The 27,285-nt window shown below is 50.4% G+C and overlaps 1 protein-coding gene across 3 annotated transcripts in view; it reads left to right on the forward strand.

Moving 5' to 3' along the window:
• Positions 1-17,883, forward strand: part of SLIT3 (slit guidance ligand 3) — a 518,859-nt gene extending 500,976 nt beyond the window's left edge. For all 3 annotated transcript variants that reach the window (XM_057415154.1, XM_057415155.1, XM_057415156.1), the window contains 4 exons: positions 10,624-10,778; positions 13,196-13,481; positions 15,524-15,732; positions 16,793-17,883. In XM_057415154.1, coding sequence (XP_057271137.1) covers positions 10,624-10,778; positions 13,196-13,481; positions 15,524-15,732; positions 16,793-17,031 — 889 coding nt within the window. In that variant the 3' untranslated portion in view covers positions 17,032-17,883. The remainder of the gene's footprint in view (positions 1-10,623; positions 10,779-13,195; positions 13,482-15,523; positions 15,733-16,792) is intronic.
• Positions 17,884-27,285: the final 9,402 nt, after the last annotated feature.

Here is a 27,285-nt window from a genome sequence, read left to right on the forward strand (position 1 = left end):
ACAGTGATTTGACTTATGACTAAAAATAATATAGCTCTATTATCGAAAGAAAATTGCTGCTGAGAATGCAGAAACTTGCATTATAAATGGTTTTCCCTGTTCACTCAAAGTCAGTAGCTGGGGTGAATTTTAGCCAGTTCACGTCAAGCCTTAAAACTGCCCAGCCAAACCAGAAGTGATTGGGAATTAAGCACTATTTCTTCCACCCCAGCAGATAAGCTGAGCTAGTCGTTCATCTGTCTGTGACATGGCCCCGCTGTTTCTTTTAGTGAGAGCATCAGTGAAACTGGGAGAGTGGTCCTGGCAGCTTGAGCCCTCACAAGCTGGTGCTGCTGTGAGTCCACCTTCTGAGCAGTCAGTTTGGTTTCTGTGTATTGGAAGCATGCTCTTGTGAGAAAATACCTTGATACAGGTCATTAGACCAATTGTATATTGCCAAAGTTAGTTAATAATGGTTGAATCGGAGAAAGGTTAAAGTATTCTTGTAGTAGACAATGATGGAATAAACCTAATCATAGTCAAAATGACTGTATAAACTTCCTATGCACTAATTACTGGCTCATGCCTTGAATTGTGAGGGCTTTCCTTCCAACAACATGTAGCAAGCTAATACAACATGTTTGGGTTTTTCCTGCCTGTAAGTTTCTTGTAAACATGACAACTTGCACAGAGTGTAGATGTGTACCATGTGTGATGGATCTGTATCCCATCTATACCAAGCACCAGGCTCTGGATTCAATAGATAGAGTCTGGCAGAGGCCGTGTGTGCAGAACCAGCACCAAGGGTTCTGTGCACAATCACTTCAGTGCTTCCTCCCAGCATAGAAACGTGCCCCACAGCTCTGTGTTTGCCAGCACGCCCCAGTGCTGCTGGAAGAGGTGGGTTTGGCAGCGGCTGTTCTGCTTGGCAAATAGCAGTGGATTTTGTTTATTTTATCCTGGGCTGCATCAAAAGGAGCATGACCAGCAGGTCAAAGGAGGTGATCCTGCTCCTCTACTCTGCTCTCGTGAGACCTCACTTAGAGCACTGTGTACAGTTCTGGTGTCCTCATCATAAGAAGAGCTGTTGCAACAAGTCCAGATAAGGGCCATGAGGATGATCAGGGACTGAAGCACCTCCTGTATGAAGACAGGCTGAGAAAGCTGGGGCTGTTCAGCCTGGAGAAGAGAAGGCTGTGTGGAGACCTCATAGCAGCCTTCCAATATCTGAAGGGGGCTACAAGGATGCTGGGGAGGGACTCTTCATCAGGGACTGTAGTGATAGGACAAGGGATAACAGGTTCAAACTTAGACAGGGGAAGTTCAGGTTAGATCTAAGGCAGAAGCTCTTCCCTGTGAGGGTGCTGAGGTGCTGGCACAGGGTGCCCAGAGAAGCTGTGGCTGCCCCATCCCTGGCAGTGTTCAAGGCCAGGTTGGACACAGGGGCTTGGAGCAAGCTGCTCTAGTGGAAGGGGTCCGAGCCCATGACAGGGGTTGGAACTGGATGAGCTTTAAGGTCCTTTCCAATACAAACCATTCTATGAGTCTATGATTCTATTATTTTTGTAGAAGGAGTGGCATACAGCTGTAGATATGACATGTGATGGATTTCTTCATCGGAACCTGAGATCTGATACCCACTTGAGTGGCAGAGATGGTTTCAATAGTGTTTGATAATGGTGCTAAAAAGTAAATCCAGGCACCGTGTTCTGTCCCCAGTCCCTTGTGTGCCACACAAGCACGCACATACAGTGTCACCTCTTTGCTCGGTCCTGTCCCTGCTGGGCTGTGCAGTGTGTGCGGGGACCTGCCTTCTGATTTAATGAGTCCCAGCGGCACTGCAGGATCTTCGGGTGACGGTTGTTACACTCTGTACTCAGTGGGTTTGTTATTTTATATGGTGCATGTTACAGTGCAGGCACAGACGTGCTCATTGCACCACAGTGTGCTGTGTGCTGTGATGTGTGAACTTGTTCTGGTGGAGTAAGATGGGAAGGCAGGAATGTTGTGATCCGTCATTCAGGAGGGGCCTTGAGCTTGAGGAGCTCATTGGAGCTATTTTTACTACCATTACACTTGCATTTAACAAATTCTCAGCAGAATGAAGCATTCAGCTCTGCAGAGGCACAGTGATGCTGCAGGAGAGCAGCATAGCATCAGCTCCCAGCAGCGGGGCTGGAGAGAGGTGTCAGACCATCTTCCCATGTCAGGACACTGTGAGAATTCCCTGTGAACAAGGAGTGTTTGCCCTGGCCATGAATCTGACCCTTTCCTGAATAACCCAGCGAAAGAGCTCAGGATTGTGTTAATTGCATGGTGCAGGAGTACAAAAAAGGTCCTGCTTTTCCCTTGGAAGGTCTGTAATACAATCACTTTGACTGTTGGCAGGGGTGCTGCAGGAACTGAATTATGACTGGAAATTAGATATGCATTGGCCTGGCCAAACGATCATTAAGGGAGATACGGTAATCAGCTGCCAGTGGTTAAAGGCTGTAAACACCAGGAAGAGAAAGGTGGTTTATTTGGGTGGTCTAGAGTTGTAAGGAGGAGAAAAGGTTTAAAACCCAGCAAATGAAAATGGAGGTATCAAGGAAAAACATCTCAGCCTAGGAGACCTAATGCTCAAGTCACATAAAACAGGACTTAACAATAGAGAGTATATTTTAAGCTGAAAATGAACTCAAGTGCTTTACTGTCTCCTTCACCTCCTAGTTCCTGAGTCTTGCGCTTCATTAGCATTTTCATTCTTTTTTTCTCAACATGTGTTTTTTCTTTGGCTTCTGAAGATGACAGTGCTTGAAGTGATGTGTTAGTGGAGAGGTAGCACAAACACTACTCCAGTTATGATTTTGCCTTTGTTGCCATGGAGAAGTTTAAATCTGTTTTAGGCCAAGGACTGATTATAACTGGAACTAAGGGCAGGAGGTAACTGTAGCTTGGAAAGGTGAAAACCCATCAGTGCTGATACCTGAAGCCAGCCTGGCATGGTGTGAGTGTCACAGCTCCCTCATTGCGGGCATCTTCATGCTGTTCCCTGCAGCTCTCACCCTGTGTTCCTGGATTCTGGTACCTCTTCTCCAGTGCCTGCTCTTCCCACATGTTGCAAGCTCCTTGTGCTCTTTCTGACATGTGTTTTTGCTCCTTCCCTTCTACTGCAGATGCTTTCACAGGTCAGCTAAGTTCAGCGTTCCCCTCGGCCTTCACTCCCCAGTCACTTCTGTTTGCTTTGTTCTGTGCTTCAGATAAGGCATGTCCCTATTAAGAGAGAGGTCAGGAAAATCTGGAGACTGTAGCTAATGAACTGATGTCCTCATTTGCATAACTAATAGTTATGTTTCCTCAGTGACATGGTTTGCTGTGGTACTTAAAGCTATTTTGTTTTTCACTTCCCTGCCCTGCTGTTCTCTGCTGTCTGCGCTGAAGGTGTCTGTCAGTGAAACAAAATAACCCAGAAACCTGATTTTTACAAGTTCAAATTGAATGCTTTAAGCCTTTAATGCATTTCTGTTCGCTAGCGTGTTTATAGTGGCTCCGCTTGAAATCCCTCATGGGTATTGGAGCACGGGGAGTCAGTGTTGATAACGTCTGTGTGTGCTTGGGGCTGGGGTAGAGGGGGAAGAAAACAGAAGTGGAATAGATCAAAAATGAGAGTGGGAATCAGTTCTTTCATACACTGCCCAGGGTTTTGTGTTGGATATACATCCCTCCACATTCACTTCTTCGTGTTCTGGAGCCTGAGCCCGCAGCAGAGGCCATGTCCTGACCTGCGTGCAATGCCCTGTGCATGGATCCGTGGCTCACCCTGCTGGAGCTGCTCGGACGGGTGAGCTCCCTGCGATGGGAGCCCTGAAGGAGCCTCCTGCCGAGCCCTCTCAGGGGCCTCCTCCCGGTGAGGGCAGCTCCGAGCTTCCCCCCGGGCGCAGAGGGAGCAGGAGCACCCAGGGCCGTCCCGTGAAGCGGGGCTCTCCTCACACACGCAGCGCTTCCCTGCGCCAAGGCTGGTGAGGTGCCGCGGCCAGGCTCACGCTGGGGAAGGTGGGGTAACGGCTGTGGCAGACACGTACCCGGGCTGTCAGAGGTACGGGGAGAAGGGTGAGGGTGCTGCAGCCCGGGGAGCAGCAGCCGTGTCCCCGGCTGGGCCGTGTGGGACCGGAGCCGGCCGTGCGGTACATCGCTTCCCGCGGGACACGGACCAGACCTGGTTGCACCTGGGAGGGAGCTGAGCTGCAGCGGTTCCGCAGCACCGGGCTGGCCACAGGACCCGTGGAGGTGCTGTCGGGACCCTGCCTGGCAAACTGGGTCCCCACCAGCCTGCTCTTGAGGCGGCTTTGGGGCCTGAAGAGTCTTCAGGCGCTATATAAATATGAAACTGGTCTTTTGGTTCCTTTCAGCACGTACTTTTTTTAGCAAGTTAATTACGAAATTCCTGAAAGTCCTTGCTTACTCTTCAACCGTAATTCCTCCCTTTCTTCCAGCAAGTCTCTACTGTCAGCTATACACTATCCAGAGGTAGTGGCCCAAAACACTGCAGTTGAAAGCTGGCTAAAATGCCTATATTTTCCCCCTTTTTTAACAGCTTGGAGATCTCTCCAGGGCCAGGACTTGGTTGTTGGTGCCCTGAGAAGAGCCGCTGGCTCACATCCAGCAGCCGTGCAGCTTCTCCCTTCAGCCCCTTTCCCTCTCCGTGGCTTTGCGCTGTGACTGCCCCGTGAGGCAGCAAAGCCCCTCACAGGGGCCTTGGCCGGCAGCGCCAGGCCGCGGGCAGGCGGGGACGCGCGGGTGCTGCGGTAACCGGAGAGCAGCGAGCCCGGGCCGCGCACGGCCGAGAGCAGCGCTGGGCCCGGGCCCGTCCGCGGTGCTGTACCGCCCCCTGCTGCCCGCCCGCCTCGCCGCTGCCCTCGGCGGAGCCCCGCAGTGCGCCCGGTCACAGCCCAACGGATCACAGCACATCGGGACACAGCACATCGGGACACAGCACATCGGGACACAGCCCATCGGATCACAGCACATCGGATCACAGCACATCGGGACACAGCACATCGGGACACAGCACATCGGGACACAGCCCATCGGGTCACAGCACATCGGGACACAGCACATCGGGACACAGCACATCGGGACACAGCCCATCGGGTCACAGCACATGGGGACACAGCACATGGGGACACAGCACATCAGGCACACAGCCCATCGGGTCACAGCACATCGGGACACAGCCCATCGGGTCACAGCACATCGGGACACAGCACATCGGGACACAGCACATCGGGACACAGCCCATCGGGTCACAGCCCATCGGGTCACAGCCCATCGGGTCACAGCACATCGGGACACAGCACATCGGGACACAGCCCATCGGGTCACAGCACATCGGGACACAGCACATCGGGACACAGCACATCGGGACACAGTCCATCGGGTCACAGCACATCGGGTCACAGCCGCCGGGTCACAGCCCATCGGGTCACAGCCCATCGGGACACAGCGCATCGGGACACAGCCCATCGGGTCACAGCCACCGGGTCACAGCCCATCGGGTCACAGCGCATCGGGACACAGCACATCGGGACACAGCCCATCGGGTCACAGCACATCGGGACACAGCACATCGGGACACAGCACATCGGGTCACAGCACATCGGGACACAGCACATCGGGACACAGCCCATCGGGTCACAGCACATCGGGACACAGCCCATCGGGTCACAGCACATCGGGTCACAGCACATCGGGACACAGCCCATCGGGTCACAGCACATCGGGACACAGCCCATCGGATCACAGCACATCGGGACACAGCGCATCGGGACACAGCACATCAGGCACACAGCATATCGGGTCACAGCCCATCGGGACACAGCACATCGGGTCACAGCCATTGGGACACAGCCCATCGGGTCACAGCCATTGGGACACAGCGCATCGGGACACAGCACATCGGGTCACAGCGCATCGGGACACAGCACATCAGGCACACAGCCCATCGGGACACAGCGCATCGGGAGACAGCGCATCAGGACACAGCACATCAGGACACAGCACATCAGGCACACAGCCCATCGGGACACAGCCCATCGGGACACAGTGCATCGGGACACAGCACATCGGGTCACAGCCATTGGGACACAGCCCATCGGGACACAGCCCATCGGGACACAGTGCATCGGGACACAGCCCATCGGGACACAGCACATCGGGTCACAGCCATTGGGACACAGCCCATCGGGACACAGTGCATCGGGACACAGCACATCGGGTCACAGCGCATCGGGACACAGTGCATCAGGCACACAGCACATTGGGTCACAGCACATCGGGACACAGCGCATTGGGTCACAGCCACCCAGTCACAGCTGCTGGGTCACAGCGCATCAGGTCACAACCCGTCGGGTCACAGCCCATCAGGTCACAGCCCATCGAGTCATAGCCCATTGGGTCACAGCCCATCAGGACACAGCCACCAGGTCACAGCCCATCAGGTCACAACACATCGCATCACAGCCCATCAACTCACAGCCCACTGGGTCACAACCTATTGAGTCACAGCTCATCAGGTCACCCCACAGCCCCTGGCACTGTGCAGATTGCTGATGGACCTCCTCGGAGGCAGGTATTTACACACCTCAGGGTGCTGCAGGAGGAAGGGCTCCGTGACACCCACCTGATCCCCAGCAAGACTTCAGCAAACCCCTTGCAGAATGCTGGGTCAGGAAGAGGCCCCCTGAAAATCCAGCCGAGCGCAGCAGTTTGTGCTAAGAGCTGCCTGGTGATGCACTGCTCAATGTCTGTGGCTTTCCTCCCTTCATCTCCAGCCAAGCCACTGTCTCCAACTGTCTCAGACGATTGCCGAGTCTCCTAAAGGCCCGGCTGCAGAGGAGGCTCCAAGGAGAGTTCATGTAGCATCTCTCTCAGCACTGGTTTCTCCCTCAGTGTTGTCTCCTCTGTCAAAATCCAAAGGCATCTGAATATCTTTCTGTCAGCAACAGCCAGAAGTGCTGTGACACAAGTGTCTCCTGGCTGGGGAGTCTCTGCCATCCTGGCTGTCCACGTTCAGCTTTTCTATCGTATCTTTGCGTTGTCTTGGAAAGCAAATGAGTGCTTTGCCTGCTTGGACTTTATCTGCTTTACAAACCTGCAGTGCGGGTGATGGCTGTAAATCACATTGTTTCTCGGAGACCAGGCACAGACTGTTGTAACTCCCAGTTACAAGAGTCAGAATTAACACCCCTGCACATGTACCAGCTCCTTCCCAGCATAACCCCTGCCATGGGGATGATGACAGGCTGGGGCCTCATGTGGAGTGGCTGCTGCCATCGGGACACACACACTTGTGTTTGCCTGTTGGTCAAGGCATAATCTGGGAAACACACATGCTGCGGAGGAGTGGGAGATTAATGCCAGTGAAATCCTGGCCTTAGGAAGAGCCAGCGCTGCCAGACATGATAGTGTTATCTTTTGACACATGGTCACAGCTTGGCCCTCTGCAGATAACGATGGAGTTTTGTGTGTGAGCTTCAGCTCTTGATCCCAGCAGGAAGGGCTCCCTGTTGCACACATCCATTCCCCTCTGCAGTGCTCAGCTCACACACTCGTGGAGTTTGGCTGTGCTTCATCCTTTCACTGGCGCTTCTGCACAGACCAACAGTCACAAATAGGCTTTTCCACTTATCTCTCACCTTTCAGCTGGAAGTACTTCACTCCTATGAATTCAGCATTGCAACACAGCAGTGGATACACAGGGATCACCCAGGGATCACCCGTCGGCATACTACCCTTACACAGCTGTTCCATGTAACACGACAGATACTTACCAGGGTTCAGGAATATCCAAACAGAATGTCTGGACTGGCTGTTCCCAAATTCATTTGAATGAAGCATCCTGCAGGAGGTGTGGGCCCCGCAGCATGCGGTGGTGACACCCGCTGGGTCACCCTGGGCAATGGGTCAGTCCTCAGCCCCCTGCCCCAGCCACACAGTTCCGTGCTTGCAGTGCCTGGCAGAGCTGCGCTCCGAGGCAGGCTGCAGGATCACTGCACCTGGATTTTGTGCAAGGTCACCTGAAAACACTTCACACGGCACCAGCAGCTCCAGGCTACCTAGGCCGGGCTCCTGGGGTCCCTCAACACCCTGAGGACAGGCAGCAGCCACTGTCCTGCAGTTTGTCCAGCTGAGCTTTCCCCTTCTGTGACAGAGCTAGCCTCAGGGTTATGTGAAGGTGCACAGTGAAGGTGCTCACACACTGCTGCCAGCTTATAGCTTGTGCAGTCTTATGTAAACCTTTAAAGGCATTTGTGCTCATGATCTGTCCCAAAACCTGTGGGGCAGCAGCACTGTTAGCTCAGATCTGGAACAGCAGCACACTCTTGGACAAGCACACCCTCAGAAACGCCTGCGGAGCTGCCTCGCTGCCTGACATTGCTCATGTATAATTGGTTGTGTCAGGTCTACTGAAAAACACTTGAAAAACGAGACTTCTTCCAGAAACAACTGAATTCCAGTAAATTCCATGTCATGTAATTTGTTTCTGAAGCTGAGGGCCTATTCACATGCTACAAAAGCTTTGCACATCAGTTATGCAGGACTGGGCACTACAGAGGGGCAGCGTGTCATCTAGGTTAAGAGGTAGACACATCTTAATGGTGGTTTCATCCCTAGAGATGAGTGACTCCTTAAGTGTGCCTGTTCCTCTCACTGATAGGAAGGAAAAGCTGGGAAAATAGCTGAGACATCTGTGCTGGAGCTTTACAGAACACCCCAGTGGAACCAGACCTGTGGCTTTGCAGCTTACTGAGACAATGCTGAGCTTACAGGCCATTGGAATAAACAGAAACCCATTCTTAATATTAACCTTTTGCATTTTAATATGGTACTTACCACTTGTGCAGTGATCCCAAATCCATATTGTTGGTTAAGCAGGATCTCAGGATGCCTAAATCCCACATTTGGTGCTTTCTGTCTCTACCCATGCATTACAGAACCACCACCCAGCTGCTGGGAGGCATTTGGCAGAGGGTGCTCGCAGGCCAGGCTGAAGGTGTGTTGGCAGCACCATGTGTGGGGGCAGTTTACATAGCCCACGGGCTAATTCTGGCTGTAACTGCTACTGCTATTAGATCCTTATTATGCACTGGTGTTTGCATGTGCCTGGAGCAGAGGCTGCACCATTCAATTACCTCTACAGCAGTGGACAAGTCCCATCACATCTATAACTGCCAGCCTAGTATGAACCCCTCCTTGCTCAAGAGCAGGTAATCCCACCCTTGCCCCTCCCTGCTTTTATCAGCACATGAAGGTATCAGGTTGGTTTAGAGCATTTCCACAGGCAGCATAAAGGCCAGAAAGCTGTAGCTGCCCTGAAAATAAACACATGATGGTGTGATGCAAATTAAATCGTATCACTGCACCTTTTGGTTTCGGGGAGCCTGAGCTGAGGGTGAAGGTGAACACTGTATGTGGTGCAGACTAACAAAGAGCTGCTGAGTTATCTGACTCACCACAGGCTCCATGCATTGGAAAATCAGTGTTACAAACACCTGAGGGGTAAATACAGGGCATCTTTAATATCTTGTCTGCTCAGATGGTCTCCTGCTCCCTCTGCCCCCAGAAGTCCCCGCTGTATTATTCTCAAGACTCAAACTCCACCTAAAATGGTCCTCAAAGAGGAATAGCAACTTGTGAGTTTTCCTTGCATTCAGGTAGGACTCTTCTATTAGAATCCTGGAATGGTTTGTGTTTGAAGGGACCTTAAAACTCATGCAGCTCCAACCCCTGCCACGGGCAGGGACACCTTCCACTAGGGCAGCTTGCTCCAAGCCCCTGTGTCCAACCTGGCCTTGAACACTGCCAGGGATGGGGCAGCCACAGCTTCTCTGGGCACCCTGTGCCAGCGCCTCAGCACCCTCACAGGAAAGAACTTCTTCCTTATATCTAACTTGAACTTGCCCTGTTTCACTTTGAACCCATCACCCCTGCTCCTATCGCTACAGTCCCTGAGGAAGAGTCCCTCTCCAGCACCCTTTTGTTCGTCAAAGTACCCCACCATTTGTAAGCCAAAACCTCCTGAATTCCTTCTCTGGCTCTAAGAAGCTCAGCCCCTCCTTACACCTCAGCATATGCTTACAAGATACTTCAGGAAATGCTGGTTTCAGTGGCCCCCCCGGTCTCCTGCCCAAGCTGCAGCCCCCCTGCTCTGGTAAATGCTCCAAGTGTAACCATGCAAGAGGAAATCATTTGAGTGATACAGCCTGCAACATGGGCAGTGTGGCAGAGGATGGCAAGCTGTGCCTGAGAGCACGCAACAGGGCATTGTCACTCATTTTGTCACCAAAGCCAAGATATCCTGTAGCTACGCACTGGGCTTCCTGCCCTGGGAAGCAGAACTGCAGTAGCTGTTCCCCTGGTTGCTGTTTTCTTGAGTGTTGTATATGTGGAGGTACTGCCTGCACAGTGGTATTTATGCCTGCATCAGTGGTGTTTAGATTTGTACCTTGAAGATTCACACTAGAGGAAACCTTGAGAACACAGTGACTGTGAAGGAGCATGGAATGGGAGCTGTGCCTTGCAAGGTGTAGTAGCAGGATGGCACAGGAGAGAGGCTGTTCATTATTAACATCATCTAATTCTCTTTTTCTCTTTTACTTTTAGCGTGGAAACAGTAAACGATGGGCAGTTTCATAGTGTGGAGCTCGTGATGCTGAATCAGACTCTGAACCTGGTGGTGGACAAGGGGACTCCCAAGAGTCTGGGGAAACTCCAGAAGCAGTCTTCAGTCAGCCTCAACACACCACTCTACATTGGAGGTACAGTGGCTTGCTCTAGACCTTGAGGTTGTAACACGTCTTCCCAGAAGCAAATCATCTTCCAGCCTATGGAGGGGACTCTCCAGGCGGGGAGAAACCAGCATTTTGCTGTTCCCTCTGCCAGAGGCTGCTTCCCTGAACAGAAGCCTGGAATCCACATCTCTGCTGCTCTGCTTCTGGCTCCACAGTCCATGGGTGCCCCAGCACACAGCAGCACAAGCTCTCACCACAGAGCAGGGAAGTTGACTTCCGCACTGGCAGCTCCTGGGCTATACAGCTATGGTGACAACAGTTTGTCATTTCTAAAGCTTTCAGAACTGGCTGGCACCGAGATGTGGTGGTTGAAGAATACAATTAAAGTATCACAAACAGATACAGCAAAAAAAAGCAGCTCAGTAGTCAGTAGGTTTATATATATACCATAAATGAGTGGTATTGCTGCTGGGCATTTTATACAGGATAAAAAAGAGGGAGAGGTGGGAATGGGATTAAAACCTCCAAACCATATAATTAATACACATAAGCGCAAGCTGACTGAGAACTTGGCTTGTAGTTATCTCATTGGAAACTGAAGCCAGAGCTCCAGTATTAGAAAGATCTCAGAACTGACCAAACTTCAGTTAAGAAGTTTGTTCACATTCAGTACTGAATGTGGGGGGAAGGCGAGGCCAAGTGGGATGGGGAACAGATGTCCAGAATAATGAGTATCCCACAGATTAGGTGTGCGAATATGAGAGACAGAGTGAAGGCTGTCCTCTGCCCAGTTGGCTTGGCTTCGTCAGCCACCCCCTTCTCCAGCTCTGTTCTGGACTGAATGCTGATATCTGTCCCTTTCAGTGACATGGAGTTCTTGAACTTTTAGTCAGCCAATTCTAAATACAACAGTCAGCAGAACAATTATAGACTCAGAAGGTCTTTGGTCTTTTTCCAAGAAATTCATTGAAGCCAACAGTAGAAACTGTTATAAACCTCACTTGGTGCTGGTCAAGCCTTTTGTATATAATTCCCCTTAATAACACTTTCATAACGGAACCCTGAATATTGCCCTTGTAAATCAGAACTGTGGCTTATCTTACTTTGTACAGAGCTGAACCTTGATAATGGGCTCATACTGAGAATGTTATAGGCTGCTAAAGAGCATTATGCATCAAAGGTGATTTGCTGATGAGGCCATCACAATTTCTCCCTTTAGCATAGCATAAAAGATACCAACAGCAATTTAGCCACAGGGAACTTGGAAGTAACCACGTGGAAAAGTTTTGTTAATGGATGAGCTCTGTGGATCAATACTGATTCTCAAAAGGGTCCTACAAAAAATGCATTCACAGGACGAACCTGAGACCTGAAGTGAAGGACTGCTGGGTGCCAGAAGGGCTCAGTGGAGACTTCTTTGGTTGCCCATTAAAATCCTTCTTGCTTCTTTCTAAACCCTCGCTGTGCTGCATATGCCACTGGTCTGTGTGCAGCATACCCAGAGATAGCAGCTGCCCTCCCACTGGAGACTGGTCCATTAAAGTAACTGCACTACCCCGGAGCAGTTGTTCCCGTCATACACTCAGCTTCAAGACACCCGGGCTTTCACATACCCCCAGTTTGGTCCGTCTCCAACTACATCACCTGGTTTAGCAACTTTCCTCCTATCACACACTTAAACAAAGATTCTGGCTTGTTTTAAGACCACCTTTAACAGTGGAGTCACTTATGGATAGCAAATTCTTGGTGTCCTTAGCATAAGAAGGACATGGAGCCATTGGAGCAAGTCTGGAGGAGGCCACAAGGGTGATCAGGGGCTGGAGCACCTCCCGTATGAAGACAGGCTGAGAAAGTTGGGGCTGTTCAGCCTGGAGAAGAGAAGGCTGCGTGGAGACCTCAGAGCAGCCTTCCAGTGTCTGAAAGGGGCTACAAGGATGTGGAGAGGGACTCTTCATCAGGCACTGTATTGTGAGGCATCCCTGCCCGTGGCAGGAGTTGGAACTGGGTGATCTTAAGGTCCTTTCCAACCGAAACCAGTCTGGGATTTTATGCTAGTGCAGCCTAAGGGGATGTCAGTGGGGAGGGGAAAACATCCTAAAGAACCTGCTGGCCACCTCAGCATGGGAATTCTTTCAAGCGCTGGAGCAGGATGGAGAGCACAAAGGCTTGGCCTGGCCTCCTAAAGTTGTTTCCTGTCTCCAGAGTTCTCCTGCGCTGGTTTTGATGGGGTGGACTCTTTCCACTCCCTGTCTCAATGCTGTGGTGCTGTATCCTTTGTTTATTTCCATTAGCAAAATGAGGACAATGAGTCTTTGCTACCTTACAGAGGTCCTGTGCAAATTAGTTCTTTAAAGATCCTGTGACAAAAGTAACGTTAGCAATTACAGTTTCTGTACTGCCCTTGTAACTGTGAGCAAACCTTCCCTTTATGTCTCTCTCTGAAGGGATCCCAACCTCCTCTGGCTTGTCGTCGCTGCGCCAGGGTGCAGATAAGACACCGAACGGCTTCCATGGCTGTATCCACGATGTCCGCATCAACAACGAGCTGCAGGATTTCAAGGATTTACCACAGCAGTCCCTGGGAGTCCTTCCTGGCTGCAAGTCCTGCAACATCTGCAAGCACGGCATCTGCCGGTCCCTGGAGAAAGCAAGTGTGATCTGTGAATGTCACCCAGGCTGGACGGGCCCCCTGTGTGACCAGGAGACTGGAGACCCGTGTCTTAACCACAGGTAAGCTCAAACTAATGCTGCTGGGAGGGCGGATGCTTTACAGCTAATGTGTGTTTTACGTTTCATCTTACAAACCCACATCTGGCTATTTTTGGAGGTGCTGGGTTCACGCATGGAGTTGTGAGTCAGCCCCCGTGGCAACTCTCAGCTTCCACTTCTTGTTCTGATGCTGCTTGTTCTGCAGATGAGCAGATGTCCTGGAGGAGCTCAGGTGCTAATACTGCAGGCCATGCCTTCAGCTGGGACTCCACATTCAAATACAAAGCCTCCTGTTGATGGGCATGGCTCACGTCTGAGGTGCTGAGCTGCCTGTGAGGTGGAGGGTCATGCTATAGGGGTATGCTCACAGCAGCTTCAGGCCCTGAGCACTGTCATTGGCTCCAACATGAACAATTCTAAATACTGCACTCTGAAACACCCTTTTAAAATGCAAGTTTAAAGGATAGCGTGGGGTCATATGCAAAGGGAGCGGGAGTGTAAAGCATTCACAGTTCAAAGGCCTCAGTAACCACATCCATCAGAGACACTGGGTAAATAGCTTACTTATGGCAAGCACTGGAGGAAATGCTCTGACACAGAGCAGTGGGCAGCTCCACAAGCAGATGGAAGTACTTTTGTTTTAGAAGCTTCTTTGGTTGCACTATTGGTGGAAGGAGCTTTTCACAAGCACCTACTTTTGACAGGTAAATTGACACCGTGAATAATCACCCTCTTCATGGCAGAAATTTAACTTGGCAGAGTTAAATTGCTTCTGGGTCTAGTTCTGCAAAGTACAGAACCCTGGAAGGTGTTGAGAAGCACCTGACAGTTTACAGACCAAATATGAAGACACAAGTGAAGAAACACTCAGAGACCCAAATGTCTCCTTGAATTTCCAACATCAACATCAACATGTTTTGGTTGGACAGAGAAAAATAAAGGAGTTCCAGATGTTTATGTGATGAGAGATTGGTTCTCTCAAGGAAAAGTAGCTGTGCATATTGTTAATGCTCACATACTGTTCCACCTTTCATTACATCACTTCAGCCTTTTGGAGCTGCCTCCTTAAAGCTAAGCCCTTTGTGTGGAGGGCAGTGTGGTGCCCAGCTGCACTGTCTGCTCCAGCACTTGGAGAGGAAAGGTGACTAGCTGATGGTAACAAGAGTTACTACCCAAGCATGCCTTTGTTTAGTGAGGCAGAAAATCCTGCTTTATATAGACTGTGACTGCCTTTATTACTTTGCATGTCTTGACCTGTCTGAAACTGCTTTTATTATTTGTGCTTTTTAGTTCAAAGCTTAAAGTGATTTGTGTACAGGGATTCAACATAAGCAGAGAACAATTTTAAAGTACCAGAAAGAAAACAAACCAAAATAAGAGGAAGACATGGGTTCACGTCAAGTAGGGCCTGATACAGCAAAGGTTTACAAGCCCTGAGCAGTTTCTCCCTGGCTGGGCAGTGTTGCCTTCTTCTCTGTCCTCAGCCCGTTTCAGGTCTGTCCCTGTCCCCGAAGTGGGGTGGTGTCAGAACCTGCTGAGGACCAACATCCTCCCTGTGGCATTCCTCAGGAACACCAGAGCTCCCTGCAAACCACGTGAGCCAGAGAACCCTTCAGGTACAGCTGCCCATCAGGAAGCCTGCACTTGGCTTTTCCACAGGCACCCTCATTTATCACACTGTTTTTCATCACCTGATAGTATTTGTAGAGCAGTTCTGCTAAGGAAGCCTGGGCATGCAGCTTGATTGTCAGCACTTAGCTCCACACGTGGTGCTGTAGATGTGAGTTGTCTCATGGGGATGCCAAGCGTTGGTCCATGCTCGCAGAGCAGCCTGATGGTTCCCAAAGAGATCGTGTAGGATCACAAATCCTAAATGTATTCTCTGAACATTATCCAGGATTCCCTGAAAACTCACAGTTTCTTCAGAGTGCTTGACACTGAACTGCTAGTTTTGGATTAGTATCCTGGAATGATGTGTGCAGAAATGCCAAAATCAAACCTCCCTGGGAACAGGAACTGCCGCAGCTAACACAGGCCAGCTCTAAATGCTTCTCTTTCTCCAGGTGTCTGCACGGTAAGTGCATGGTGGCCAATGTTGCTTACACCTGTAAGTGCATGGAGGGCTACACAGGCATGTACTGTGACAAGAAGAACAATTCCTCAAATCCCTGCAGGACTCTGAAGTGCAACCATGGACAGTGTAAAGTGTCAGAGCATGGGGAGCCCTACTGCGAGTGTGATCCCAACTACAGCGGGGAGCACTGCGACAGAGGTATGTATGGCTCTGGGTCACACCTTTGGCTTTGCCTCTCATCCATGTGACTTGTATTTAGGGGTAAATGGCAAATAGTGGAAGATGAAGCCAAGTCAGCCTCTGCAGGGCAATAGAGGGGGGAGGAAAGACGCACACAATAGCTAGCGAGCTGCTATCCAAATGTATGTAAAGGGTGACATGGGTAGTGAAGAGTCTAATTCTCTGTGTCCCGAATCCTCAAGGCTTGCTGCTCCCAGGATCCTGGGGGATGTTTGAAGGAGAGGTTGTTGCAAGGTTTACTCTCAGCCAGCAGGGATCGGTTAATTGCAGTGCTGGGAAAGGTCTCAGCCTGCACACCAGGGAGGTACTGCTCACCCGAGGTGGCAGGAAAGATTCCCAGCTTGCTCTCCCTTGTGCAGCTGGGTGGGTTTCCTGGGGAATCCCACAGATCATGCTGGGCTTTCCAGCTCTGCTGAGGGCCCAGCTGTGCTGCCCTGACCTGAAAAAGCTCCCTGGGAACTCAGGGAGTCCTGGCTTCATCCCTTCTGCCTTTCTGTGTTCCTGTACAGAAGGAAGGAGCTGGCTTGTATTAGTTTTATTCCGGCTGTGCCTTTCCTGTGAATGAACCACAAACTTCCCAAATTACAGACAGACACAGCCCCACCAGAATGTGGCTGCTGCACAGTGACTGCAGAACAGCACACACATTTTTGGGTATCCCACATCGCTAACACCATGTGGAGCAGGCTGACCCGTGAGCCTGAGAAGCAGACATAGTCCAGCTAATCCATATTTTGCAGGAGTGTTGCAGGATTCAACACTCAGCATTCATTAGAGCACTTCCAGAAGTGCTGATCAAGGCGAGCAGGCCTCTGCCTTGTGCCGGATATTGCACATTTGTGTAACACCGGCTCGGGTTTGATGGCAGGTCCGAAGCAGTAAAAGATGAAGGTGCTTCTCATGCAGTCTGTTTGCCTTGAACATCATTACAAGCGCAGGGCTGCTGGCTGGTGGTTGGGGAATACCTGCTGCAATAGTTACCACATGTTGTTTCCTTCCCATCTCTGTTGCCTTGCAGAGAACCTCTGCCAAGGAGACATCATCCGGGAAGTTGTCCGTAAGCAGCAGGGCTACACGTCGTGTGCCACTGCTTCCAAAGTGCCGCGCCTGGAGTGCCGCGGCGCGTGCGGCAGCGGGCAGTGCTGCGTGCCCCTCCGCAGCAAGCGGCGGAAATACTTCTTCCAGTGCATGGATGGCTCCACCTTCATGGAGGAACTGGAGAGACATGTGGAATGCGGCTGCTCCAAGTGCTTATAAGCCATTCTCCAGTCTCTTGCCACTTTAATCGACTCAGAAGCGCTATCAAAATGGGACCTATTTACTTTCAGAGTGAAGAAGAAGAAAAGAATTATTAAGTATATTGTAAAATAAGCAAAAAATAGAACTTATTTTTATTATGGAAAGTGACTATTTTCATCTTTTATTATATAAAGTATCGCACCACTTTGGGTATATGTATCATATAGTGAGCTATTTTTACCATGAAACTTTTTTAACAGTTGTAAGAAAAAAAAAAAATCAAAAGTTAAAAGTTAAAAAAAAAAGATTCTAAAGCAAACCTAGCCTAAAGGAGAAATGTGGGGTGACTGCAGGTGTGCGCACAGTGACCCGATGTAAAGGTGTTCCAAGGACCTGCCACAGGACTGATCTGGGCTGGAGGAGTCTCCGAGGCGCTGTCTGGGTGTCCCAGGAGAGCAGATCCCGTGATTCCCGACATCCATCCATCCTGCCCAGGCTCCCTGAGGAAGCGTCCCCTCAGTCCCTCGCTCTGCCTGACACTGCCGATGCTGTTTGCTCCTGTACAGTGGCTCCGCTTGCTCCTCTTGAACTGGTTCCCTATAGGCACTGCCGCAGCTTGAGGCTAACGACATTATTTGACTATTGTAATACTATACTACATTTTTTGCTGTGTATGTTGTATTTATCTGTGTTCACATTATATTCTGCAGCAACTGTATCTATAGAGCACAGGCAGCTTTATCCAAAAGAAGGGGACGAAGGGAAAGGAAGTGGGGAAACGTGTTGCTTTGGGAAATTTGGGGGCAAAATGTGAACTAAGTGCTAAGTAATGCCTAATAAATGACATAGTACTTTTGTGTAAACTCCTCAGCTATGTTATTTCCCAAGTTTGTGCCTTCTTGCTCCCAGCCTTGAGCCCTTTTTTGTACATGAAATATAAGGAATGCACTGCTACATAGTTTGTTGCGCCTCGACACTTTAACTTGCAGAGGTTGTAAAGAGCATGAACGTTCTGCTGGTGCCAGAAGGTAACACCCGCAGCAGAACAGCCCTTCCTGCCCCAGGAGCCAGGGGTGAAAGCTGGGCTGTAGCTGCCTCTTCATCCACACTCTATACCAAGCAGCTGGCTACTTCCCACAGCGCTTTACATGAGCAGAAGTTGCACTATACCCGGGTGAAGGTATCGAGCTGGCTTTATCCACTGCAGCAGCACTCTCTTCTCTGCACAAGGAGAGGTGTCGCAGCTCCATCCCACCCTGTTCTTGCCTCTGGTGCAGAGCGACCGGTTCAGCCAAAGCTCCTCCATCCGCACTGCTCCGTGCCCTGCACTGGTGCCTCCCAAAGGACTCCCACCAGCTTTGGCTGTGCTCAGAGCCAGTGCTGAACAGGAAATGGGAATAGGTGCAGGGCTGAATTCTCACCACGGATGTGAGGCAAAAACTGACTTGTGAGCGAGTTTGGTTTTTGGAGGGTTTTTGTCAGGGCCACCTTTCCGGGTCAGTAAGTTACATGCGAAGAGTACCATGGATACCTTGTTGTTTCTCTTCTGTAAGTTTCAAACATCCCATCAACCACTGGTCCACTATCAGTGTACTTTCTTTCTTTCCGTAACACAGCAAGTATTCAGGTCCTTTCTTCAGTTTCTCTAGGGGAGGTAGGCAAGGAGGATTCCTATCAGCCCTGAGCTCTTTTTGGGAATGCTCACTGGCCTCAGCAGAAAGGATTTCAGACAAGGGGCTTCAGCAAAGGAGTAGTAGGAGAGCTGAATCAAGAAAAAGGAGATTTTGTTTGACCAGAGCTTTGGGAAGATGCACAGAATGCAGCTATCAGCATTCATTTTCCTTTAAAGAAAAGTGACCATCCAGCTCTCCTGCAACCAGAAAGCTCGGAAGTGCTACATCTGCTACATCAGTCTCTCCTGAACTGCAGCAATTCACTCCTATTTCTTTGTTTCTGCCAGAGCAACATGAGCAGAAGGGACAGAACCAATACAATAGCCATCTCACTGAACAGCAGCATGTGGAGCCTGCCACCAGTGAAACATAAACCAATGACTAGTTCATGTGCCAAACCGATCGGAACAGTACAGCTCAACAGCCAGGGAAAAACTAACCCCGGCTGCAAGCACCAAGGGCTGCTTTTTACTTTGGATAGAACACCAAAAGCTCACAGCAGCTGGAGTTCGTGGTGTATGACAAAAAGCACCCAAACCCACAGCAAGCAGGTGAAGACAACTGCAGATACTTGTGCAAATACGTGCCTGGCCCAGCACTACCGTCAGTGATCTGTTCCTGCTTACACTTGCACGGCAGCAGCTGCCGCAGTGCCAGGCAGGAGCAGCCCGGCCGGAGCAGCGGCTCTGTGTGCTTCACCGCAGGACCTGCAGCCACCACAGTGCCAAGGCCACCAGTGCAGGAGCACGGCCCCTCCTGAGCACCGCTCTGTATGTGTGCACCGTGTCCCTCGAGCAGCACTCCTGAGGAGGAGGTGACATGGACCCGCGGACCCTCTCCTGCGGGAGGGTGCTGTAGAAGCCTCCGCTGGCAAGGCGAAAGCCACCGGCACCTTGTTAGCACATCACCCTGGGATTTAGGGAAGCAAAGCCTTGCAGCAAAGTGACCAGCAGCAGCTCGGCAAGGCTGGCCCTGGTCCTGGCCCTTTTCTGCCGCAGCACTTCGATGTTAAGCCTTGGGGTAAAGAACTAAGAGTATCTATTTTGTAACCAAATGATGCAATTTTTGTATGCTTTTTGGCAGCACTTGCCATTGGATAGTGATGCTTTTATGTCAATGATTCTCTGACTTGCTATAGAGTTATTTTATGTTAAGAAGAAAATAAAAAGCATTCAGATGTGCCAAAAACGTGAGGTTAACTGAAGTGTAATCAGCTCTGAAAGTTCCTCTGTAACCTGCCTGATGTTACACTAGATTTCCAGAACTGCGGGTACAATGCAGTAGTTTTTACCTCTATAAAGTTTTAATATAAAGTGAAGAAAGATGCTTACCCTTAAAAAATGGCAATGCAGACTGGTGTGAACTGATGTATTTTATTAATAGATTCTCCTTGTGATGTAAGTTTAAATAAATTGTTGGGTTATGGAAGATTGTAACACACAGTGTGGTGTGGGTCATTTTTATGTGTATGTGAGGTGCTGAGTCCCCCTTTCGGAGTATGGGAGGTAGCTCATGGGAAACGGTGCAGGAATTACACACATCCCTCTCGGACAAACCCACCAGAGAATGGCCGGGGTTAAACACAGCATGAACAGTGGTTACACACTTTCAGGGCATCACAACCTCATCTTTTAGGGGTCTTACATGCACAGATGAATTAAGCCACATAGTTTTTGAACCTGGTCCTTTTCCTCCATGGCTGAGGAAACAGAAGTGACACAGCCAGCAGTGGGTGACAGGGATCTGACACACAGATGTTCAAACTTGCCACACCTCTGCGCCTGCTTATTATTGTTGACCCCCATGGAACAGACCTCTTCTGTTTCCTGCATTGCAGCCTCAGCACAGAATAAAGCAGAGCTCCCACCACATCCTTCCGTCACCCATGCCCCTGTGAAATGCTCACATATTGCTAATTATGCCTCAAACTACAGCCCTTAGAGTTGCCTTTGCCATTCCGTGCCAAGCTGGTGACAGGACTCAGCCAACAAAAACACTCAACCTCAATAAGCATCATTAAGCCTGAACTATAAAGAGTAACTATGTAATTGTAGCAGATGGTAGCATTTCACCTAAAGCAAACCCAGCTGAGCCCACTGAAAATGCTACTGGGAATTGCTCAGAAATGCCTCAGTACTGGTAACTGGTCTGCACAACATTTATTTGTGTTGCTCGTGGCTTCACAGCTCACGGGTTCCTCAGTGAGGATGCAAGCAGCCACAGCCTAAGGATGAAATGCTTGTGCTCCTGCATGCAGGACTCTAGGTATTGATGTTTAGCCATTGGTCTGAGGTGAACAACATGGAAAAACCATGTTCCTTCATTTGTTTTTATCCTGGATGGTGTTGCTGTTTGCCGGGTGTTTGGCTGTGGGGTCTATGTTGTTCCCTGTTGCTTCTGGTCTCTGTGACCTCTTTTAGGAGCTCGCTCCCCGTTCCCAGTTCAGCTCACAGAAGACAGCCCCACAGTTGAGCGGGCCAGCTGTGGTTTAGCTTTGCCAAGCCCAGGCTGTTCTCCAGTAATCCCTGCAGATGCCGGGCGGGATCACTGCGTGGCCAGCCCAGGACGGTCGGGGTCCCGAGGCAAGTCACTGCCCGAGGCAGAGGCTGCTCTGTTCCTCGCCCCTGTGGTGGCGGTCGGGGTCGCTTGTTTCCCCGCTCGTAGTGACGGGCGTTTGAAACACCAGCAGCGCGCGGACAAACGCCACCGACGCCCCCCGAGCACACCCGAACAGCTCCGGCGGGGCGCGGCCATGCGCGGGGCCTGCCAGCAGGTGGCGTCGCAGGGCTCGGCCCACGGCGCTCGGCGGGGAACGGGCGGAATGGAACTGGAACTGGAACGGAATGGAATGGAATGGAATGGAATGGAATGGAATGGAATGGAATAGAATAGAATAGAATGGAATAGAATAGAATGGACTTTCCAGACTTCCGTTGGAAGAGACCTACAACAACCATCTTCTATCTAGTCCAACAGCCGGAGCAATCCAGGGCTGGCCCAGCTGAAGCTTGCTGTTAAGGGCTTTGTGCAAACGTCCCTTGAACACTGACAGGCTTAGGGCGATGACCACCTCTCCAGGAGGCCTGTTCCAGAGCCTCACCATCCTCTTGGGAAAGAAATGCTTCCTGATGTCCAGTCTGAACCTCTCCAACACAGTTTTAAACTATTCCCATGCCTCCTGACACTGGTTCCCAGTGAGAAGAGCTCAGCACCTCCCTCTCCATATCGCCTCCTCTGGAAGCTGCAGAGCATCCTGCTCTCCAAACTAGACAAGCCTAACCTCCTCAGCTGCTCGTCAGAGGAGCACATGTGCATGGATTTTCTGGGGAGTTTTAAATAATACTTTCTCAGGTTTTATTGATCCCGTGCCATCAACTTCCTGGCATTGTCCACGTTGGTCCTGTGAGGCAAGGAGCCCCTGTTGCCCCCAAGCTCCCACACGGCACCAGGTCAATGCTGCAGGAGCTCCCCAGCAGGATGATGCTGCCGAGCCCCAGGCGGGCGCGTGCGAGACCTGAGAGTGTGCAGCACTTCCTTGGTCCCACCCCTCTGCAGCAGCACGATGGCTCTGTGTGCTGGAACATGGGGCAGCTGGCACCTATGTTCTGCGGTGGCCTCAGGACACTGCCCTCACAGCAATATCACCAGGCTGGTGGCGGTGGTACCACCATCACTTTGGTGCTAGCACCAGATGGAATAACAACCGATTCTGATGTTTACCCTACTCTTCCTGCCGCTTGCTCACATGCACACTGCTGGGGCTCTGCTCCGAGCTGCTGGGTGCACATGCCTGAAGCCCATGATACCTCTTGTCTACGAGGAAAGCACAGCTGCTCCTCTGAGCACCTCCAGTGCCCAGAGCCCTGCAGGCAGCAAGGAACTCCTCAGGCATGTAACGGAGCACACACAGAGTGCAAGCAGCGCTTATTAGCATGAGGAAGCTCAAACTTACACCACCATGCATACTCACAAGCAGGAGAAACAGAAATCACTGCATGGCTTTGCATCTTGTTCCTATGTGACCTTCTCCTTTCCAGGGAGTCAGTGCTTTCAAAGAAAAGTGATGCTCAAGGTAGTCTGGGAAAGACACCACCTTCCACTTCTGTCTATGACCATGTGCCCGTGGCACAAGGATGGCTCCTTTAACATAAAAATAGTCATTTACAAATGTGTCGTAGCTGGGGAGGCAAAGTACACATCCACCTCAGAGGTGTGTGGCAGTGAGGAAAGAGGGTTAAATGAGTCCCTGCTCAAGGGACAGCTAAAACCTCACAGGGAGCCAGTCCACCACATTTTTGGTGGTCCAGTCTTCCAGCTCATCTTCCGCCAGCGGCATTCAACTGGGCAGCTCCTGTGCCATGCCTCACCTGCACGGACAGTGAACCTGCGGCACTGCAGGCTGCAATCCCGTGCTCCTGCATCCTGCCCCACCACCTTGCTGAGACCCAGATCCTGCTCTAGGGCAGTGCATTAATTTCTACAAGAACTGAAAAAGCCGGAAGCTAGGTACAGATTTCACCTCCATGGCAAAACGGCAAGAGGCTTTGGTCCAGCGCAGGGTTATTCCCCAGCCTCATCCTTGGAAACTGTTTCATCGGAAACCTAAAAATACAGCTGAAGACACAGCACAAGGCAGACAATAACCAAGGCATTTTCACTTGAGGAAACCAAGGTTTTGTGAAGTGACAGGGGACTGAAGCCATCATCCTCCACCGAGGAGGGTTTTAATGACAGGCAAATGACTCAGCCCTGACTTAGAGATTTTGCTTGCAGAGCAAAGTTACAGGGACCAAACACCACAAGGTGATATACACTGGGGCTTCGCAGCACATGACATTTTCACCCAGCATGTGATAAGAGCTTGCACAACTGGCAGTTACTACAGAGGAGCTTAAACTTCCTTAATTACACACCAGCATACTTCACATCTCTTCAGCTGCCTTAATTCCTTCCGGGTAAAGCACTCATTGAACTGCTGGGGTTTTTAATAGTTTTTTGCTTTTTTCTTCACTATGTTGAGCTAAATACGTTAAAGCACTAAGATCCAGATAGATCAAGTTCATCATACCAATAAACAAATGAGATTCTTATGCAGAATCCTCTCACATGGCTTCATCCCACACAGACACCGTATAGTACTTTCAGGTAGTCATTAATGACTATTGCTTGGAATTGATTATACATTTATACAGCAAGTCATACACTCACCTTCAGAGTTATTTACTCTTACCTATGGGACATTCAAAGCAGTGTGCTGACTGACAAACAAGTAAATCCAATCTAAAAAAAAAACTATAAATCACCTGGATTGATCTGAAATCAAGGAATGTCCTGAGCCTCTTGCAGGCCAGCTTCTAGTTAAGCCAAGTTAAGCTTCTAGTTTGAGCTAAACCTCTACTCGGAGATGGACAAAAGATAGCTAGGAGCTGAGCTTGGGCTGTTTTCTTATATACTGGTGATGTTCAGCTAAAGCGTTTCATCTCCTTGTGATGCAGTACTTCAACCAAACATTCAGATTTGCTGATCTTGTTTTTAACTAAACAGCCCTCAGTTCATTAATTATCATGATGGGGACAAAAATGAAGAGGGTTTACTAGATAAAAGAGCTCAAAGTGGATTCAAATTCAGAACCTGCTCCTAAGAAACCCATGCACAAAATACCTATTTTTGCCCCTGACTGAAGGAAAACAACCTCCGAATCACGGAATCCCGGCACAAGCCATCCAGGAGGTTCCTCGACTGTGTGGAAGACAACTTCCTTCTGCAAGTAATAGAGGAGCCGACAAGGAGAGGTGCCATGCTTGCCCTCGTGCTCACCAACAGGGAAGGGCTCATTGGAAATGTGACACTCCAGGGCAGCCTTGGTTGCAGTGATCATGAGATGCTCGAATTTGAGATCCTCAGGACAGTGAGAAGAGCGTGCAGCAAGCTCACTGCCCTGGACTTCAAGAGAGCAGACTTTGGCCTCTTCAGGAACCTGCTTAGGAAGGTTCCATGGGATACAGCCCTAGAGGGCAGGGGGGCCCAGGACTGTTGGTTGATATTCAAGGATCACCTGCTACAAGCTCAGGAGTGTTGCGTCCCAACTAGAAGGAAGTGCAGCAGGAGGGCCAGGAGACCTCCTGGGATGGATAAGGAGCTCCTGAGGAAAATTCAATTGAAAAAAGAGGCTTATAATAAGTGGAAGCAAGGACAGGCGGCCTGGGAAGAATACAGGGATGTTGTCCGGGAAGCTAGGGACCAGGTCAGGAAAGCTAAGGCCCAGTTAGAATGTTAACAGGGATGTTAACAGGAAGGGATTCTACAGGTACATAGCAAATAAAAGACAGACTAGGGAGATTTTAGGCCCCCTTAGGAAGCTCTCAGGAGAACTGGCTACACAGGATTTGGAGAAGGCTGATGTTCTGAATGACTTCTTTGCCTCAGTCTTCACTGGCAAAGGCTCTGACCACACCACCCAAGTCTTGCAAGGCAGATGCAGGGACTGTGAGAATGAAGAGCTTGGGCCTGCTCTAGGAGAGGATTTGGTCTGAGACCATCTTAAGAACCTGAACATGCACAACTCCATGGGACCTGATGAAATCCATCTGCAGGTCCTGAAGGAGCTGGCAAATGAAGTTGCTAAGCCACTGTCCATCATATTTGAGAAATCATGGCAGTCAGGTGAAGTGCCCGATGACTGGAAAAAGGGAAATATAACCCCCATTTTCAAGAAGAGGAAAATGGATGACCTGGGGACTACAGAGCAGTCAGTCTCACCTCTGAGCCTGGCAACATCTTGGAGCAGATTCTCCTGGAAGGCATGCTAAGGCACATGAAAATCAACAAGGTGCTTGGTGACAGCCAGCATGGCTTCACTGAGGGGAAATCCTGCCTGACCAATGTGGTGGCCTTCTATGATGGGGCTACAGAACTGATGGACAGGGGTAGAGCAGTTGATGGCATCTACCTGGACTTGTGCAAAGCGTTCGACACTGTCCCACACGACATCCTTGTCTCTAAATTGGAGAGACATCAATTTGATGGATGGACCACTGGGTGGATAAAGAACTGGCTGGATGGCCGCACACAAAGAGTTGTGGTCAATGGCTCAATGTCCGGCTGGAGACCAGTAACGAGTGGTGTCCCTCAGGGATCAGTGTTGGGACCGGTCTTGTTCAACATCTTTGTCGCTGACATGGACAGTGGGATTGAGTGCGCCCTCAGTGAGTTTGCCGATGACACCGAGCTGTGTGGTTCGGTTGATACCCTGGAGGGAAGGAATGCCATCCAGAGGGACCTTGACACGCTTGTGAGGTGGGCTGATGCCAACCTCATGGAGTTTAACCATGCCAAGTGCAAGGTCCTGCACCTGGGTCGGAGCAATCCCAGGCACAGCTACAGGTTGGGCAGAGAAGAGATTCAGAGCAGCCCAAGGAGAAGGACTTGGGGGTGTTGGTTGATGAGAAAATGAACATGAGCCGGCTTCAGTGTGCGCTCGCAGCCCAGAAACCAACCATATCCTGGGCTGCATCAAAAGGAGCGTGACCAGCAGGTCAAAGGAGGTGATCCTGCCCCTCTGCTCTGCTCTCGTGAGACCTCACCTGGAGCATTGTGTGCAGTTCTGGTGTCCTCAACATAAAAAGGACATGGAGTTGTTGGAACAAGTCCAGAGGAGGCCACGAGGATGATCAGGGGACTGGAGCACCTCCTGTATGAAGACAGGCTGAGAAAGCTGGGGCTGTTCCGCCTGGAGAAGAGAAGGCTGCGTGGAGACCTCATAGCAGCCTTCCAGTATCTGAAGGGGGCCTATAGGGATGCTGGGGAGGGACTCTTCATTAGGGACTGTAGTGACAGGACAAGGGGTAATGGGTTAAAACTTAAACAGGGGAAGTTTAGATTGGATATAAGGAGGAAATTCTTTCCTGTTAGGGTGCTGAGGCACTGGAATGGGTTGCCCAGGGAGGTTGTGAATGCTCCATCCCTGGCAGTGTTCAAGACTAGGTTGGACAAGGCCTTGGGTGATACGGTTTAGTGTGAGGTGTCCCTGCCCATGGCAGGGGAGTTGGAACTTGATGATCTTAAGGTCCTTTCCAACCCTAACTGTTCTATGATTCTATGATTGCTGGAAAGGGAGAATTATCATTTCTGTAGTGAAAGGCTGGGTCAGGACGTTTCCTGCTGCTTTCAAGACAGCAGGAATTGGACAGCTGTCAGGCTGGATACTGAGTTTGTCTTGGGTGTCGGAGTTGCATGTATGTGTTTATGACCAGCACTGCCCAGGGATGGTATTTCATTTCCCCTGGAGTTAGGAGGTGTGCAGGAAACAGAGCCAGAGTGCAGGCACTGGAAAAAATGCCTGAGGACGAAGGTCCTGAAAACCTCCTGCAGGTCCGTTCATGCCAACCCCACCAGAGACGTCTGGCAGCACTGGATAGCTCATTTTACAGCGAACATTCCACACTGCAGAGCTGGGTGACGGGCAGGAAATGAAAGACTTTATTTTACAGTCACGGTGTATATTTATTTATGAACAGGCACAAGTTAACTTCCAGGTAGCAGCTGAATTCTGGTATCCTCTAACATGCATGTAAATGCTTGTTTAAAATTTCAATAGTGA

The sequence above is a fragment of the Pezoporus wallicus genome, unplaced genomic scaffold (genome assembly GCF_028554395.1).
Source record: "Pezoporus wallicus isolate ANWC-B61680 ecotype Strahan unplaced genomic scaffold, APGP_CSIRO_Pwel_v1 contig_4161, whole genome shotgun sequence".
Classification (NCBI taxonomy): domain Eukaryota; kingdom Metazoa; phylum Chordata; class Aves; order Psittaciformes; family Psittacidae; genus Pezoporus; species Pezoporus wallicus.